The following is a 16,485-nucleotide window of genomic DNA, read 5'->3' as shown; positions in this document are numbered from 1 at the left end:
AAACACTTTATATATTTATGTTCATTTAAGAAAATATTAGTAGTGATGTGTTATTTTGAAATATACAGGTAATACGTTTGGAGTTATATTACATTTACATTGAGAAAAAGTATGTATTTTCAGTATTGCCGTAGACAAGCATCTACATAAGACTGTTAAATTCATTTTTGTTTTATATCGAACAACTTCTATAATACTCATTTTTATTGTTATAATATTTTATAAATTTTAAAGAATATGACAAAGAAAGATATTGTAGGTATTGAAGGGGGGTCTCTGGGAGGAGTTGGGGTACAAAAGGAAAACAAGAATGTGATTTAATTCTATTTACTTAAAATATGTTTTTTAAATCTTAACGAATTCAGATAAATTGAAATCATGTAACTTTTCTCATACGATGCAATAAAATTTAAAAATAAAGATAAAAAAAAGAAACTTTGCTAAATCTAGAAAAGCATAAGCCTTTTCTAAGCATCACCGATAGCCTGCCCACACACCTTTATCCACTCCACTGTTAATATCAGAGGTAATGTTTTCATTTCTGTGACTACAATCTTGGATCTAGATGCATTTTTTTTTTCAAAAATAAAAATGTTTTTGAAAATCCATGTTATGTATCATGTATCCTGTTTGTGTGGTTCCTCATTCTGAAGTCATCTAAGAAACCATGGAGAGAGATGGCTCAGCAATTAGGAGCCCTTATGTATCTTGTAGAGGACCTGGGTTTGATTCTCAGTACCCAAGTATCAAGGGATCTGATGCCCTCCTTTGTCCTCTATGGGCACTGGATATGGCTGTGGTACACAGACATATGCTCAGGAACAAACACACATATGCATTAAAGAAATAAATAAATGATTTGAAACCTATACAGAATTCATGAGCTACATAGATAGCATTCTCCTGTAAGGCATTGTACCACCGTCATGACAACAAATTCAACCATTCCCCTTTTACTGGAAATTTGAATTACTTTACTTTCTACTAACACAAATAACAATGTAATCCTTACAAATATTATTAACCCAAAAAGCAGTAAACAGAAAAGGTCATATGTAAGAAAGGTTGAAAGGTGAGAAATCAAGCTTATATAAGGGATGTGATTCAATAAGAGAGTGCTTATGTAGTCTAACTAAGACTTGGGGTTCAATACTCAGGACCTGAAAAAGTAAATAAAACAGAGCTGCAAACACATGAAAGCCTGCACCTTCACCAGGAAATGAACACAATATACAGAAATTATGAGTAGCAGTGTTGGCTACCTACAGATATTTCTAAAATAATGACTGGTATTGGAATGCAAAAATTATTCCAATATAATGCAATGATAACACAACCTTTCTGAAGAAGAATGCATCAGAATATACAAAGGGCTTTAAAATAATCTGTTAGTACTTTTATCTTTTAAAATCTATCCTAAGTAACTTAAGAAAATTTTCTAGATGCCACACACACATACAAACACATATGTGATGTTAGTTCATCTTAAACATGAATCATATATATAGATACTTAAAGTTAGTGCAGACTATGGCTCATAATATTGCAATGCTTTGTGTGTGCCTTCTTAAAGGTCACATATTGGGATTATAAGTACAGTAGAGAGGGGCTGTTGGGAGGCACTAATGCCTTTCCTATGTGATTGCATCAGTGTGAGAGCCTCCGATCATAAGTGCCTGTGCCAGTGCAATTTTCCCCATGGCATCAGTTCAGGTGCTCCTCACCTCAGACACCCTTGCCAGATGCCACCACCATGCTCTCAGAGTTTCCAGTCTCTGGAATCCTGATCTAAGTGAACTCAGAAACTCTGTTAGGGCAATATAAGTGGACAATTATCATTCTTCAATTGTTTGTCCAACTTGGTATCATTTGAATCTAAAAGGTCCCCTTCCTCTTGTCCAGGCTCATACTGTGAATATCTGGTCCTGAGACTTTGCTTCTCTGAATGTGAAGGCCGTGGAACCTGGCAGAAGTCAATACCTTCTTCTGGTTCCAGCTAAGGAGTCTGCCTACCAGTCTGCTACCTGAAGAGCTCCTCACCACATAATTCACTGCCAACGAAGCACTGTAGCCTCCTGTCCCCATACCCTTCCACCATGATGGACTACACCCTCTGAAACTGTGGGCCAAAATCCTTTCTTAAGTTGCTTCTGTTAGGTACTGATCTTAGCAATGGGAAAATGGCTAATATAAAACTATATTATCACACATTCTCATTTCTAGTCCAGACTGTCTTTTTCTTTTTTGAGATGAAGTGTTGCTATATAGCCCAGGCTGACCTCCTACTCTCAATCCTTCTGCCTTCCTGCCAGCATCCACCTACCTGCCAGCTTCAACCTTTCTTGTTTGTTGTTATTGGTGATGTTGCTGATGATGATGTTAGTGATGTTTCTGTTTGAGACAAAGCCTCACATAGCACACTGCCCTAATTATGTTGCTGAAGGTGACTTTAAATACCTAATCCTCCAACCTTTACTTCCCAAGTGCTGGATTATCAGGCCTGTGCTAAAGTGTCAAGCAGCTAGTCTTATTAAGACTAATTTGCATTTGTTTTAAGGTTCACAGATCAGTGTTAAAGTTTCTAAGAGAAAATAGATACTTTCTTCGTGGGAAATGTATTACTGACATGAACACAGCCATGTCAAGATCCCCAGTGCCTCAGATCCATGAGAATGGCAAAGCCTTCCCCTGGTCCAAGTATAGAACTGACACTGTATGCAGAGTGCCATGACTCCAACCTGACACTGCTCTCCTAGAGAGGCCTCCTACCTTGATTAGCCACCCCACCTCCTTCCCCTTCTGTTCCTGCTAGACAAAATAATGGTTTTCAGGACCATTGCTGGTACCCTTGCCCCAGGAAGCAGGGCCCATCTGTTGCCAACTTTCTGTATCTGTTGTCACTCCATCAACCTAGTCAGCTCAGTCCCAAAGCTGGGAAGGCCACAGCAGCACACGAAGCTTAAGGTATAACTTATCCACCATCCATCCATAAATATGTAGGGATTAGCTTTAACATGCCATATACACTTTTAAAAATCCCCACAAAGTATATCAAATAAGCAAACAAAATTTTCTTTTGGGAAATAAAATTTCTGAGTATCTTTACACGTGAGCTATTTCATTTCTTTGTATAGACTGATACGTGAGAAAGAAACATCTAGTTAGGCTGAAAATTTAGAAACTGTGCAAAGAAAAAAATTATCAATACTTCAATCACTCTGAACTATGCTATGAAGCTATTTCCAGAACAAAAGTGAGTGGAAGCAATTAATATGTCAGCCACTAGATTACCCAAAAGTCTCTCTTTCTTCTTCATTCTTCAGCAGGGTTTTTAATATATACTCAGCCCATACTTTCAAAAGACACACTGCTCTCAAATCCACTCTATTAAAATGACTTCCTTTCATTTAATATTTTAACCACTTTTAAGATTTCAGTAGAAGCCATGATACAAATGAGATTCAGGAGCAATACAATATGTTATTCATATTAACAGTTTAACAAAAGTTATCCCCAGATTTTCTCTTTCAAATAATGGCACAAGTATGCATAATTACTATCCAGTACAATGATGTCGAAGATCGACCAGACCAGAGAATTACAAACGTCTAGCATGAGCAGGCATCTTAGTAAAACACACAACTTAGCCTCAATCACAGTGAAAGAGCCAAAGGCTCAAGAGGAGAGATGGCCAAGCCTGCAGACTACCAAGTTAATTCTCAGTGTCTAAGTACAGATTGAAGTTTGCCCATAAACAATCTCAATCAACAACAACAAAAGACACTGAAAGCAAAGTCAAAATCCAGTACGAGAGAGAAACAACCTTGACATCATTAGTGAAAGGGCTTTTTCTAAAAAAATAAAAATAAAAATTTTAAAAAGTACCTAACATATAATGGAAACAAAAATTAGCATAAGCAGTCCTTTCTGAAACCTTGCGTGAATGGAACAGTTCTCTCTCCCCACAGCCCTTTAGAACACAGGAGTGCAAACCACACAGGGAGAAATGGGGCAAAAGTTTAGTCCCAGCAACTGGGAGGCAGAAGGATGACTACAAAATGGAGGCCAACCTGGTCTACACTGGAAGTTCCAAACTATATGAAGCTAACAAGCCACACCTTGCCTTGAAACACCTCCCTGAACGGGGAAGTGCACAGTCCCAAGCAAGCAAGCTATTTCAGTCTCCATCTGTCCTATAGATTATATGTGTCATATGACCATAGTTCCTCCATCCGCCTTGCATTCTGCTCTTTGCTAGGTCGTGAATCTTTGTCTGGTGAGATGTCGTTAAAAGGTAGCATTTGTCTTCCTCTGCCTTTGCTATGGCCTGCCACTGTCTCTTAACTAACCCCAAGCCATATTCACTGCATCGCCTACATTCTCTTAAAAGGTACACTCCCGATTCCATGGACATGAGATGTCCAGAAGAAGCAAAGCCACAGAGACAGGAAGTAGATTACGGTTTGCCACAGGATGGAGGAAGAGAAATTGGGAATGACTAATAACAAACAGGCTGGGAGTTTTTTGCTGGGTGATGGAAACATTCTAGAAGTAGATACTAGTGATGGTTAGACCACCCAGTAAAAATGAACAGTATACTAGAAATGGTGAACTTTTAGGTTGTTTAATTTTATTTCAGTACAGAATGGCAGCTCAACATTGAATATTCAAAAACAAGTACATAGATACCTAGCATGCCCTTCCCTTTAATTCTCCATTTACCCTCCAGACAACAAACTCCCCATAAGAATATTGTTCAAGCAGAAGCTTAAAGGTCATCTTTCAACAAAATGCTGCTGACGGCTTCCTTTACTGAGCAGGAAATTACATTAAATTGCTTTCAGTGTTGCCAACTCTAAGTTTCTGTGTTGCTAACATGTAGAGATTAATGGGGAAACGTAAGAACTGACCAGGAAGAGAGCTATGAAGCAGAATAAAAGAAGCAAATTGTTTTCTGAGGCTTGTTTGTTTGCTCAGAATTTAATTGGCTTTCTGAACAAATCCCTAAGCTACCGTAATAATGAAGATGTTAGAAAAAATCAAATGCAAAGAAGGTGTAAATCAAATTACTCCATATGAGCAGGCAGTTGGGTCAATGAGGTAAGTTATGTACGAACATTAACAGTTAGCCCCCTGCCCCAAAACTTGTCATCTTACTACCCGTGTTCTTGCAAGGAAGTTTAGAGCAAAGATAAAATAGTTATCCTGAGCAAAATCTTCAAAATTTGCTATGAAATGCAAGGAAATATCAAACATGATTTGCTGAAGGGAAAAAAACTCTTTATAAACAAATTGTTTAGTGATAATTGTTTAGAGATAACTGTTTAGTGATCAAGAACCAAGCATATAATGTATAGCCTTGAACTTTAGGCAAGGGACTGATTTTACATATATTACTTGATTCTGCAGAATATATTCAATCATTTTCATTTGTTTCATTATGAGCTACAGTTTTTAAGACATCAAAACGTAAGATGAAATCCAATTTCAGTGTCATGCCTTCAAAGTAATCTAAGTAAACACAACACAATTAAGATGACAATGCTTATATTTTCCTCTAGAAGCTTATTGATTTAGATGCCCCTAAAGAACAAAAGGAATGAAATTTCTTAGTCAACCAAAACCTTCCTTCTCCTCCTGTCTCTTTATAATGAAAGCCACAGGAGGGTCTAGGCTGTGGTGTTTTAATGACCCAAACTCCTTCTGAATGCAAAGACCATAATCCACTTTGGCATCCAGAAACAGTGCCTTGTGTAACTGCAACTTATTCTTATAGGAATCCTATTGGACACAACCTACTTAAGCAGCCCCACCCAGGGAGTTGTTGAACATCTATGGCCAGCTTCACCGGAGAGCCAAACACTGTGCTTCACTCTGAAATCTAAAGAGAGTCTGGGGAGCAACACTGACACAGCTTAGGACCTGGTGAGAAATGCAGAACCTCTCTGGTGGGATGGCACATGCCTGTAACCCCAGCACTCAAAGGACTGAGGCAGAAGGACTGCCAAGAGTTCAAGACCACACTGGGCCACAAAACATGTTTCATGCCAATCTGGGATGGCTATTTAGGGAGGTTTTATCCCAAGAATAAAATAGGAAAAGAAAAGGAAATATGGATAGACTTTTATTTTCCAGTCCTGATCTACTGTTCAATAAGTTTACTACGGTATTTTAAACTATTAAATTCTATTATATAAGTAGAAAAAACATACGGGACTAAAGATTTGGTTCAGTAGTAGAGTAGTTCACTAGAATGCCTAAGGCCCCAGATTCAATACCCAATCCTGCCCACCCCATCCCATCCCAGCCAGGAAAAGGAAAGAAAACAAGTGTGGTAGATAAATATCCTCAGGAGCGACATCAAACGTGGGAAGTAGCTCATGAGAAGAGCCATCACAGGCTTGGGTAAGTACACATAATGAAAATGCAAACTGGTAGAGCAAAGGCAAAATTCAGTTTTGAAAATATACTTGAAATAGGTAAGTAAGTTAGTAATCACTTGATATTACACACACAGAATACACAGAAAATATGACAGAAATAAGGAGGCTGAAGGGACTAACACTTGAAGTCATCACTATATCACCTCTGGACTGACAGCTTTGTCACCTTCCTATAAAGCTACCCATTTCAACACTCCAAATGGCCTTTCTCAGGAACTTCGGGGGATCGCCCTGAGGAAAGCAAATAAGACCTGTGGCCTACCAGCAGACAAACTCACAGAGCCACAGTGATGTCCAGTGTGCTGGTTACTGACCAGCACAGCCTTAATACACTGATACCTCAGTATCAGCTCTGGGTCCTCAGAGCCCTGCAATCAATGGGAAAAGGCTGGTGTGAAAGAGACTGAAGAGGAGCTTAGGCTACACAGCAAGACTCCAAGTACTCTACCGCTGAGCTAAGTGTCCAGCCCTTTGAGTCCTTCTTAAATGTATCAACCTATTTTATGGCTTGCCTCTTGAATCTAGACCTGCATTTTAAACTGAGTTGAGAAAACTGCAGATTCAATCATTGTAGCCTGGTTGCTGGCTGCCTTTGTTGTATCCCCCTCCGCAATAGCTTGCCTGGCACTGTGCTCAGGATGGAATGACTGCATTAAGGTAGTTTCTCAGGGAACACCTACAGAAACAGAATCTGCATTTTAACAAGATCTCCAAGTGATTCATATGCATGTTACAGTTTAAAAAGCACTGTTGAAACTTAAAGCCTCCACAGACACAAAAAGTTGGACCTCAGAACTGTGTTTTGAATGTCCATCCTTAAGAAATAAGCATTCTATGCCCAGGACAGTGACTCTGAGCCCCCAGAAGGCAGAGATTAAAAAGAACCATCCTTCAAGGCTTCCAAGGCCCCTGTGAACAGTGAAAGAAGCACCTCTGCCCTTGCCTATGCTTCTCTGAATACCAGGTCACCAAAGTGCAGCACAGTTTGAGAAACATTTGGAGAAGGTAACAACGCACCACAACATTAGTTCTGCTATCTCATACTAAATGGGAGTTAAGAAAATCTTAACGAGAATACAAACCTAAAGAATACAAGGCTGCTAGTAACAGAAAGGGTTATTTATGAGTTCCTTAATGAGACTCAAGGAAGGTCACTAAACAGCAGATGAGACTGAAAGACCTTGTTAATGGGATGCTCGCCTCCCACCCCGTCCCCCCTCACTGTGACAGACCCTCCCTTACTGGGAGGCCATGGGTTTTATTCACAGTCTTTCTGACACATACTAGAGTCTCAGTAAATGTTTTAAAACGATAGAAAAAAATAGTGACAAAGGCTACTCTTGGTTGGCCTTGACTGACGTTTGCTTTAATTAAATTCCTTGCTTTTAAATTTTTCTGAAAATTAAAACATCATTCTATACCATAAATTAATATTGGTCACAACATTCTCTCAAAATAAGGTTTGTATTTTCCATTAATAATCTTATTCTGATAGTCCATGACCTTATTAAGTACATCAACGTATACAATTAGAAACAACTGTGCCTGTAAAAGGACAGAGAAACTCCCCTAAGTGCTGGCCAGCAATACAATGCTATCTTTTGGAGGAGGGGAGGATCCTGAAACAGTTTCTTAGGATGCATCCCACAGTGGCCCTGAAGCTTCCGTCCTCCTGCTCCTGCCTTCCAAATCCTTAGAACACAGGCACGTGTCACCATGTCTCAACGAATGTTACCAATGTCAAATAACTAATAAATGCAAGGAATGTGTTGCAGGAAAGGTCAACTATTATTTTTGTTTGTTTGTTTGTTTTTCTGGATCCAAACTTAAGACATCCTAAGCTCTTGAACATTTACTGAGAATCTCTGTAAGAAAATTGACCTAGACTTTTAGAAACAGTATCACACCACAAAGTTCATGCAGGAGACAAATGAGGAACTAAATATGTTGGGAATATTTTACCTAATGTATAAAAAAAGGAATTGCCCAAAATATAAAAGTTGCAAACATTATTCCTGTAAAGAGAACGCTTTCTATTGCTTCTCTAAGAAAGAGTGTTTAAACAGAAAAGAACAGGAGTTTGATCTTAACTTTTCATTGCCTAAATAAATCTTTACAAATAAAAGCAAGCATATATAGTGAATGAGTGAACATATTCTCTTCCAAATAACCCATGGAATCCCTGTCACTGTACATCAAGTACAGCCAAGAACTCATAAACACACATCTGGGCACAGTTCTGTCCACTGTTTAACCTGAGTGTGTTCTAAATAAAATGTACCCAAGAACTGACTAGTCACAGAAGGGCTACTCTTACAGAAAGGAGTATCTTCTGCAGCTAGCAGCGTGACTAAAACACAAGATGTACCTACAAAAGCACTGGCTGAATTTTGTTTGTAAATTGCCACCCTGCCGGGAAAACAATATTTTAAATGGCGAATGAACCAATCTACACCATCAGTAGAAAGCTGCTTGCAAATGCCCAAGTGCATCCACTTTCCTGTTAAACAAGGGAAGCAACAAGAAAGAGTAATTGTCCCATTCATTCCAGAGGAGATAAGAGTGACACTTGTGTTTGCAAACTTAATTCACTCCCACTAGTTAACAAGCCAGAGAAAGGCCAATGCTCTCCATTACTCAGATTTTCCCATGACCCAGGTTCTTTATGAAATGGGTCTAAATGTACACATTCTCTCTTTCTATATGAAACCCAGTTTGATTGAAAGAAGCAACACGCTTATTATTAAAAGCAAAAGAAACAAGAAAGTCTGAACTTCAAATGTTTGTACCCAGAGAGCTGGCTTGCTCACATATGAAGATACATTTCAATGACAAGTCCTTTAAAATCCACCACGCAGACAGCTGCGCAGTTATGATCAGTGCATCACAGGACCCACGAGACTCATAGGCTAACAGTCCAGATGAGAAACTTTCATAATCTGCTATTTATTCCTCTGCTTTAAGCAATCAGGGGCCGGATTAACGAACTCCTTGAAGAATTATTTCAGCTATGTATCTCTTGTTCAGTTTAAAACACTTTAATCTTACCGGTTTCTTCCTAAGGGGAAGAAAGATGATATTCAAAGGACAGTTAAATAGTAAGATCTGGGAGCTCACTGGACAGGATTAGGAAAAGGATATCTTTGAAGTTGGTGCCTAAAAGTGAGAATAACCCCCAAGATCGGGCAAGCAGAGAGAATTAATACAAGAAGGCATTAAAACATCCAAGGACACAAGCTTATTTTCAAACTAAATTCATATCTCTGGCTCATTTTAAACATAGATGAACTGTATGTGGTAATTCTGACCCAAAGTGCCCACCATATACTAGTAAGCCTTCCCTAGTAACATCTACACAGAATTTCACAGGATATTACTTTATTTCAAAATATCATTGCTTAGTCACAGCAGTGGCAGGCATTTCTGCGGGAATTTCCACGTAAGTTCTCTATCTTACAGCTTCACATGCAAGTCCATGGGTCGGAAATGACAACAGTCAGTGACTTTGGTTTTGAGAAGCAAATTGACAAAGATATACTATCAAATTCAAACTCCATCACCTGTACATCATGTGTGTTAGAAAGTGGTATCAAACTGTACATTTGCACCCTAACTCCCCGCACTCCACAGGCGTGATGCCAGAATCTAAGGACTGAGCTAGTGGGCAAGTACACTCTGAAAAAGCACTCCAGGGATTTGCGATGCTCAACCAACTGCCTCCAGCCCTCTTTGACATTTTGCACTAAGGGCACTCCGCCACTGGCTGCTAAGAGGCTTTCTGTTCCTCTCCTATATCAAATGTGAGTTCCATGAAGTCATGACAATAAAGCATCTCAATTCAATTGGCATTTATCTGATATAGAAGAGGAAAAAATAATGCCACGAAGAGCAAGTCAATTATACTTCCCGTCACAAAATTTCACCATAAAGCTACGTAACACATTCTCAAATTGAAGTTGTATATTGTCACGGCTTTGCAGACCAAGTACTTAAGTCAGCTGATTTACTTCCATAAAGCAAATTTTCACAACCAAGTAGCAATACAAAAAGGAAAAGAGAAAGTTCAGCAACATTATCCACTTACACTGAAGGGATGACTCCGATACATTTAGCAAGTAAATAAAACTTCAAGGCTAGCATAGATCACCCAGTGTATCTTATTTCCTGTGCCTTATAACGTAGTTGGAAAGTGACTATTGACAGGCAATCTTAAATTACCTTAAATTACCTTAAATGTAAAAGCAATTGTATTTCAAAACCTCCTGTTTGTCTGCTGTGTGTGTGGTGTGTGTGTGCTCCAGCCCACTGGCATGTATCCCACAAACTTCTTCACCTTTCCCATTCCTCACTGGTGGTTTTATACCCACCGGACATCACATTAACAAATCAGACTGACACCTCTCCAACTCCACACTCCTAAAGTCATCGGAAACAGGTGCACACCAACAACTTCCAATTTCTTACAAAACCTGGTAGCTGTCAAATCTATCCTGAATAGGCCCCAACACCAAAAGGAAACTTAGGGAACAATCTGAAAAAGCATACTTACCTTAATCGGAGCACAACTAAACTTAATTTTCCTATTTGCTGGGATTTCTTCTTCTTCCGGCAAGCCAACTATCTCCGAGTATTCCATATCGGGCTGATAGTAATTGTTCTCGTCACTGTCTTCCTCCTCATCTTGCTCGGTGCCCGTCTCTCCCCAGTCTGAGTTATACCTGGATCTCACCCTATACACATTATAGTCACTGTGCATGTATACATGGGAACTCTCAAAACTGTTTGAGTCTTCGGGTCCTTCTCTTCCACAGCTGGATGCAGAAGCATCAGGGGATGTTAGGTCACCACCTGTCAGGTCTTTCTTCTGTGGCTGAACTGTCTCGCTCCCAACCACATTAGCTTCAGCATCTTCTAACGGCTCGTTCTGTGGTGAAAGGATATTAGACTTTGGCATTGCCTGGTTTTCAGCAGAGGGTTCCTCAGGACTATCTTTATCAGTGCTGTCCAGAGCCTCTGGTTGAGCTGTGACGTCCTCGGCTTCTGTGCTCAGCTGGCTCTCTTCACTAGGCAATGAAGCTAAAGAGGTACCTTTCTGAGCCACTTCCGGTACTGGCACAGCATCACTTTTCTGAGGATCCTCTGTATCAGTATCTTGTTTGTTTGATGAAGGCTTCGAATTAGAATCCTTGAGACGGCCAAAGGTATCCAGATTGGTTACGGTAACAGATGGTAAATTCAGGGGGTAGTGTCCAGTCACCGAGTAGTCACTGCTCTCAGCCTTCCCAGAAGCAATGGCACCTGGAGACTCACTGTTCTCAAACACTGCACTCAGTTGACTCACCGTTGGAGAGACAGCTTCTGTCCGGGGGCTCAGGCTGTCCAAGGAATCACTGCTGCCTCTATTGGACTTGGAGCCACCCCACTCATCCTGTGGTTCAGTCCCTCCACCTTTCTCTTTCTTTGGGGAATAGCGATTATTTTGCCCTGACTCATGCACACTTCTCTCAAACATCTTTCGAGTCTCTGTGAACTTAGCATACGAAGGGCCATCATGCATTGTGTCAAATCTACTAATTCGTTCAGAGACAGAGGACTCCAACTTCACCACAGAACCATCCGTTCTCTCCACAAACTCTTTGGGCTTCATTCTTCTCTGAGGGGATGACGGCCTACCTTTCCCCCTCGTTTTGGCAACGACAGCAGCATTCTCACTGGGTTCCATACCCATCTGCATAAATAGGTTTTTTATTCTGTTGACATTGGAACCATACTTCCTACCCCTGCTCTGCTGGGAGCCCTCACCTTCTTTCGTTTTCTGTTCCCCATCTGACTTGGGTTTGTCAAAAGTACTTTTCAGTGCCTGGAACTCTGTTCTGTATGCATTCCTGTGAGGAGAGGCACTTCTGAGAGTGGTTCGTTCACCTGAAGACTCAGCTTTCAACATGTTTACTTCAAGGGTGGAACGCCAATGCTCATAATGATTATGGGGAAAAACAACAAAAAAACAGAAAGACCTCTCTTCCTAATCCCCAGTGTTTGACCAGGTAAAGGGCCTCTCAAATGGCACACTTGTCCAGTGATGATTCCAACGGGTGTGTATTAGAAATTTATTCACAGTCAAGAGTTACACAAAATAGCTTTTTTCAAAGCAAGACTAGAGGTTCATCTGTAATAGAAAAGAATGAGTTTCTGAATTCATATGTTTATCTGAATTTCTGTTCAGTCAACTAATCAACACTTAACACTTTGTTTTCCAAGTGGTTTAGCCACACATCAAATAAATCACCTCACAGCGGGACGTTAAAGTTAAGAAACTAAAGAGTAATTCCAGTTTGTCCTTGGTAACAGACATGTTACCAAAGTTATGTTTCAAACATAACTTGGAGATGCTTACAAAACACACCCCGTCCCCCCACCCCCCACAGACACCACACTTGACAGTAATGCTTTAGACCAAGTTTGAGGTATTTCTGTCAATGAATTATGAAAGAACTTCACAACTCTCTTACTCCTTTAAAAAAATAAAATAGAAATGGCCACTTGATTTGGGAATTTTCCATAACTGTGCAGAACAGGGAAAAGTTTGGAGTCTACGTTTCCAAACTCTAAAAATATGGCCACAGAGGCTACTCTGATGGGTCTGAGCCGATATTCTCATGTACAACATGCCTAAAGTATAAATTTCTGGGCAATTTCGGGACAAAACAGACAGAACTAAGTTCTGGAAGGTCAATTAAGTTTTACTGTAAGTTTTTCTACGCATTGTTTGGAAGTTTCCTAGCCAAGAGGCTATTATTAACTAGGGAGTGGAGTCTGGTGGGAAAAGATGCATGAGAATGTGACAATCAGAAATCAGGTATGCCATGACACTTCCTTACACAGTCCTGATTTGTCTACTCCTTCTGTCCCCTAACTTACAACAAGATGAAGGGGAAAAAAAGCAAGCACCATGCATGCTTGATTTTCTATCAGTATGCCAGCAGTCCCAACACTTCAGGCAGTCAAGGCAGTTCTAAACATTTTTTTATTCTGGTTTGTTTTGTGTTGTTTTAATATTAGACGGAACCACATCACCCTCACGGACCATCAGCGGAGGAAGCCTACTTTCACCGAAACCAGCTCCAAAACTCTCTTCCTGGCCCAGCATGCATGCGTGCATGGCCCATGCAGGCAAACAAGAGAGAAGTGTGGTGCCTGTGGTTTGGGGTTTTCTTCCTTTCTTTCTTTTTTCTTTCTTTCTTTCTTTTTTTGGGAAGCGTTGACAATGTCCTTTTACCCATAAACACCCTCCCTTCTCCCCTAGCTGCACACCCCCGCTCCCTCCCTCCGCCAATTCAAGCCCGAGGGGGCGGAGGCGGGGGCGAAGGGGCCGCCGGGGATTCAAAACCTGCCCTCACAAAAGACAAACATAAATAACACCAACTTGAGAGGCAGCCGATTTTCCCCAGCCTGGTTCGGGACGCAATCCCTCGGCCCCGGGGCAGGGCCGGGAGAGCAGGTGACGCCAGGCGCTAAGGCAGGAGGAGGTCGCAGTCTAGCTTTGTGCCAAGAAGCACCTGAAGTCCTAACACATCGGCTGCGGCTCCCGGCCGCTGCCAGGCGGATCCCTGCGTGTGGCACCGGGCAGAGACGAGCTCGCCGGCCACGCTGAACGGAAAGAGCAAACGCTAGCTAGCTAGGGTGATGATCCCAAAATGCCTCTGTTTTTTTTCCTCCCAGTGGGCCGGGAAACAATAGATCCCGTGGATAATGCCTCCGCTCCTCACCCCGGCGCTCCCCACCGCAGTCCACCCCCACCCGCCCGCGGGTCCGCCTTTGTGCACGCCGCCGCGTCCCCGCGCTCCCGCCGCCCCGCCACCCGCACGCCGCCCCCTTACCGAGCGGCCCGGGCGGGAGGTCAGACTCCTCCGGCGCTCGCCCCCCCTCCCACCCCCCGTGACCGTGCGGGCTCGGCGCAGACCGTGTGCCCTCCGCCCGCTCGTCACGGCGCGGCGCGCGCGGCGGCCGCCTGCACTCGCGCCTCGGCCCCCCACGCGCGTCTTGCCCGCGCGGGGCGGCCCCGGGACGCGCGCTGCGCTCCCCCACCCCCACCCCAGCCATGGCGGCCCGGCCTGGAGACCCGACTCGCTAGCAACCCTCGCCTGCGGCCTGGGATTTGGGACGCCGCTCGGCCCACGTGCGGGTCCCCTCCCCCCCCACATCGGGCCCTGAGGCCCGCGAGGCCCGGTGGATTAGGGGACAGGCCACGGGGAGGAGGAAGGCCCCGGGGTAACAGGTGCCTCACCTCGGCTGATGGGATTAACTCTAGGGCCGCAGAGAGAGGGAGCCCAGCAGCGGAATCCCAGGAGAGGGAGAGAGGGAGCCTCTGGCGGCCAACGAAGGGCGAAAAGCACCGGCCCGAGGCGAGGCCGCCCCACCCCCCCAAGACCGTGGGCGAGGGGGCTCTGGCACTTAGGGCAAGACCTGTGCCTCTGGGGCCTGGCAAGTGTGGGTTCCAGGGAAGGGTTTGAACTACCGGATGCTGTGGACCCCACAAAGTCTGTAATTCAAGGCCTGGCCCTGGCCAAGACCTAGGCCTTGTTCTAGTGTGGCGTCCACTGGATTGAGCCGGCTGGCCCTCTCAAGGCCACACTGCTAGAAGGAAAGGGATGATGAGGACGTTGGACTTTTCTTCTTGTATATCTTTTCAGTTCACACTCTCTGGTTTTGCCCGGTTAAAAACTCTCACTACACCTTCTCCTCCCAAATATGTGACGGGTTACATACCTTTCTCCTACGTATAAAATGGACGGTGATGGTCCATATAGATCATTTATGTATCCAGAAATCCCTGTGGGGCACAGATACGATTTTTGAAGAGTCAAAATTGTAGTTTTGCCACATGGGTGTGGTGTACACATGATCCCAACACTGCCCAAGGCGGGAGAATTAAGTTTGTGGACACCCTATAATCTAGCCATTGTCTGGAGATGTAGAAACAACAGCCAGACCATGGTGGCCTCATGCCATTAATCCCAGGCAGAGGCAGGAGTTTGAAACCACCCTGGACAACAGTGAGCTCCAGGACAGCCAAGGCTATTCAGAGCCAAGGCAATCAGGAAAATACCAATAAATACATAGTAGCAACAATAGCTTGAAATTATGTGTGTGCATAGAAAACGAGATGGTGTAATACTCTCAATACAGGCAATCTAGAAAGAGGCGAAAGTACTTAATATTCCATAGAGCACTGAAATGTTAGATCTAGCATTTCAGCAGTACCATGGCAGGGGTCAGGGCCACGACTCAGTGCTGCCGCCCTTCAACCTGACTTGTTCCCTAGTCATTTAGATTTTAAAATTCTCAACCTTTGCTTAGATGGCAGAATTTTTAGAATTAGCTCGTAGCTAGCAGGACTGAGGCTTGTTAACGGGTGTTTTAGAGTAGAGGGTAAGTAGATAGAGATACTTATGATACGATGAAGGCACACTCTAGAGCATAGCTGGAGGTTTCAATTGATAAGGTAAAATTCTAGGTCACCTGGATTTGGAAAGAGAGGCTATCTTTATTGTAAACAAAGTTTTTGTTTGAGAATCCTAGAAGATGTCTGAGAAAAGAAATGAGGCACTTCCAAGGTCATTTGTGATATGTCCTTAAGCTTGGCTTGTAGCTATTTTAACACATGTGCAAGTGTGTGGTGTGTTGCGCATGAGTGCGTGAAAGTGTGTGTGTGTGTATGTGTGTGTGTGTGTGTGTGTGTGTGTGAGAGAGAGAGAGAGAGAGAGAGAGAGAGTTGAACTGTTACAACATATGTCGCTAATTGTGCTTGCCTCTAACCTGAACAAGAGGGCTCAGCTCTGGGTGAGCTTCTTTTCCTTTCATGTTCCAGTAAGTTTCCCTGTCTTTCTATTTTGCCCTAGAGTTGTCTTCATGGATACATGCCAAGACCTCCCCTACCCCAACTTATAACTAAAATAAAAATAGTACTCAGCCGTGTGTGTGTGTGTGTGTGTGTGTGTGTGTGTGTGTGTGTGTGTGTGCTTATTTTGCACATACCTAACCA

The 16,485-nt window shown here is 42.7% G+C and overlaps 1 protein-coding gene across 9 annotated transcripts in view; it reads right to left on the bottom strand.

Moving 5' to 3' along the window:
- The window catches only part of Ppp1r9a (protein phosphatase 1 regulatory subunit 9A), a 284,536-nt gene extending 269,686 nt beyond the window's left edge, over window positions 1-14,850 (bottom strand). For 7 of the 9 annotated variants that reach the window (XM_031381103.1, XM_031381106.1, XM_031381109.1 and 4 more), the window contains exons 1-2: window positions 14,728-14,850; window positions 10,993-12,609 (exon numbers count right to left, since the gene is read on the bottom strand). In XM_031381103.1, the coding sequence (XP_031236963.1) occupies window positions 10,993-12,387 (1,395 nt within the window). In that variant the 5' untranslated portion in view covers window positions 12,388-12,609; window positions 14,728-14,850. Of the gene's footprint in view, window positions 1-10,992; window positions 12,610-13,866; window positions 13,989-14,320; window positions 14,477-14,727 lie in introns of those variants that run through there. The other 2 variants (XM_031381104.1, XM_031381105.1) reach the window with 2 other exon arrangements.
- Window positions 14,851-16,485: the final 1,635 nt, after the last annotated feature.

This window comes from Mastomys coucha, unplaced genomic scaffold (assembly GCF_008632895.1).
Source record: "Mastomys coucha isolate ucsf_1 unplaced genomic scaffold, UCSF_Mcou_1 pScaffold20, whole genome shotgun sequence".
NCBI lineage: Eukaryota > Metazoa > Chordata > Mammalia > Rodentia > Muridae > Mastomys > Mastomys coucha.
This window is presented reverse-complemented; position numbering and strand designations above follow the sequence as displayed.